Source organism: Pygoscelis adeliae, unplaced genomic scaffold (assembly GCF_000699105.1).
Source record: "Pygoscelis adeliae isolate BGI_AS28 unplaced genomic scaffold, ASM69910v1 Scaffold154, whole genome shotgun sequence".
Classification (NCBI taxonomy): domain Eukaryota; kingdom Metazoa; phylum Chordata; class Aves; order Sphenisciformes; family Spheniscidae; genus Pygoscelis; species Pygoscelis adeliae.
In genome coordinates, this window is record NW_008825113.1 from 1,190,336 (window position 1) to 1,192,757 (window position 2,422).

The 2,422-nt window shown below is 45.8% G+C and overlaps 1 protein-coding gene across 1 annotated transcript in view; it reads right to left on the reverse strand.

Moving 5' to 3' along the window:
• The window catches only part of DONSON (downstream neighbor of SON), a 7,955-nt gene that overhangs the window by 1,137 nt on the left and 4,396 nt on the right, over positions 1–2,422 (reverse strand). The window contains exons 5-8 of the mRNA XM_009328021.1: positions 2,053–2,231; positions 1,831–1,954; positions 1,606–1,710; positions 440–638 (exon numbers count right to left, since the gene is read on the reverse strand). Coding sequence (XP_009326296.1) covers positions 440–638; positions 1,606–1,710; positions 1,831–1,954; positions 2,053–2,231 — 607 coding nt within the window. The remainder of the gene's footprint in view (positions 1–439; positions 639–1,605; positions 1,711–1,830; positions 1,955–2,052; positions 2,232–2,422) is intronic.

Below are 2,422 nucleotides of genomic sequence, written 5' to 3' on the forward strand. Positions count from 1 at the left end.
TGCGCTGGTGGAAGAGGGCTGCGCTACCTGTATTAATAGCACATCCTTTAGCATCCGCCACCTCCTTACAGTAACAGTACAGATGGTGAGGCACGGTTCAGAGGCTCCCTCGCTGCAAGCAGCTGTGATGGTTTGAGGCCCCATGAGGTCTCGGGAGAATCTTCCGAGAACCATTTTAGTATCTGGGAAGTCTGCGTAACCTCTTACGTATCAGGATGTGAAGAATGGAAACGCTGGGATTTCCGTTTAGCAGCACAGATCTATGTGGATAGAGGCGATTTAGGAGGCAGTCCGTACTGCAGTCAAAATGCTAACTCGGGCTATAGCAACAAAAATTACTCTGCTGTACCTGAAGGAGACTGTGCAAAGTCAGTGTCTCATCTACGGGATGAAGAAACAACTTTCTTTATCGCAAAACAGAGACGGTTGTGTTACTTACTTTAAGCGTTTGCATTGTTCCACCTCGGAAAGCAACAGGGGACAGCAAAGTTGGTGGAAGCCCTGCTTGTGGACCTGCAACAGCCACCAGGCTCTTGCAGTTTATCAAGAAGTTCAGCAAGGTGAATGTGTTTGTCCCTTTCACTAATGCAAGGGATTCGGGTTTGTGATCCATCTGCACCTCGTGCTTCTCCTTACGACTGTGTTGACTGGAGTCAAAGGAAAACCACGAGGAAGAAGTGAAAAGCATCAATGCACCAAAGGAAGAATCGGAGCAGTGCAACCCCAGAAGGATCCCCCTCCCCCTCCTCTGACCAGTCAAGTCATTTAAACAAACAAACCAACCAACCCAAAAAAAACATCAAGCTTTACACTGATTCAGATTTGTTCTTCAAATATTAAGCAGCATCTTAAACCTGACTTCCGATTTCATTACTGAAGTTGTGAGATAAAAAGCATTTTCCAGGTCCAATGCCTTAACAGCTGGCAAGTCACGTTTACTGAATACCTATGGAGTTAGTTAGCAACTCCTAGTTTTACTATGAATTTTGCTTCAAAGGAAACATAGAAACATAAGCATTCAGAGTTCAGATCAGGAGTCTGCTTTTGACGCGCGCCCCCTGACTGCCCCCACTTAACGGTGCTTTGCTGCGGAGCAGTCTCGGGAAGCTGAAACGAGATTCCTCTTGGGCGAAAGCCAGCGGAAGCTGCACCGGGCAGTGCAAGTGCAAAAGGAACCAAGGAAGGCCGAGTTAACGGGTCCCTTACAGGTTCTCAGCAACAGCTGGGTCCCTACCATGCCACACTACTTCCAAGTGTAAACCTAGCCTATGTGAACATACACCCTTTTCTTTAAAAAAATAAGTCTAATGAGTCTTTCCAGTGAACCTGTATGTGAGGTGACACAATCGGTCTGTGACCCAACAGATGGATCTTACAAAGTTACACGAATGATTCACAGCGGCTTCTCCTTCAAGAAGAGGAGCATCTAGAAATACCTGTCATAAAGAAACTCAGAGAGACATGCAGAGTCTCTTAATATGCAGTAATGTGAGAATTAATATTTGGAAAGAAGTTCTCAAAAGCTTTTATAAAACTTAAATCTATACCACAAAAAGATAACGTCTGCAGGGTTTTCCAGTGTCATGATGTGCAAGGAAAGGATACAGTTTAATAGAAATAGCATCTGGTTTCTTAACCTTGTCTTGGACTCCCATCTCCACAAGCCAAGAGAAACTTTCGTCGTCGTCATCATCACTTGGAGCTGGTTCCCTGGGAAACACAGAATCGGCGTTAGGAGGGCAATGCTTCCTACGAAGGTTTTCCAAACGGAATGTGCAGGAGTCTGTAGATGCCCTTGAGTTCTAGCATTGTAGAAGACTTATTACGTACTCTCCATCTTCCGTGCTGTTGCCCACTTGGAGGCTGTTGGCACCTTCTGTTTCCAAATTCACTTCCGAGTTTTTCTGTTTCCCGGTTCTACTTTCTTCTACCAAAGGTAAAGAAAACTCTATGCCTTGAACAGAGGAGGAAGGAAAGCAATGAATGGTTTTGTAACACAGCTAACGCACTTTATCAGTTACTCAAATCCCAGTTGGACTGGTTTCACCTTACCTTCGTTTCTCATGGCTTCCCTTAAACCTCTGGTTGTGGGAGAAATTACAGCTGTGATAACGTCACTTCCCGCAAGACCAGCTGCACGGAACAGGACAGTAAACTGGTAGGTACATATATAGAAGTAGGGACACAGTTTGGCTTTGAGCAGATTGTACAGAGATGTAAAGCTGACAGACCTGCAAAGGAGAATAAAACAGTTCTGTAACTGAAGCTGATCCTTTGCTATTGACGCATCCAACTGGATTTGGCTGGGTGGTACCGGTGCGCGCTCTGCACAGGTCTGACCGCATACCGAGTCATTAGTCAGATTTTCAGACGTGCCCAGCATCCAGGAAGCCGCGCTCCTCTGAAACGCAGCCTGTTTGCC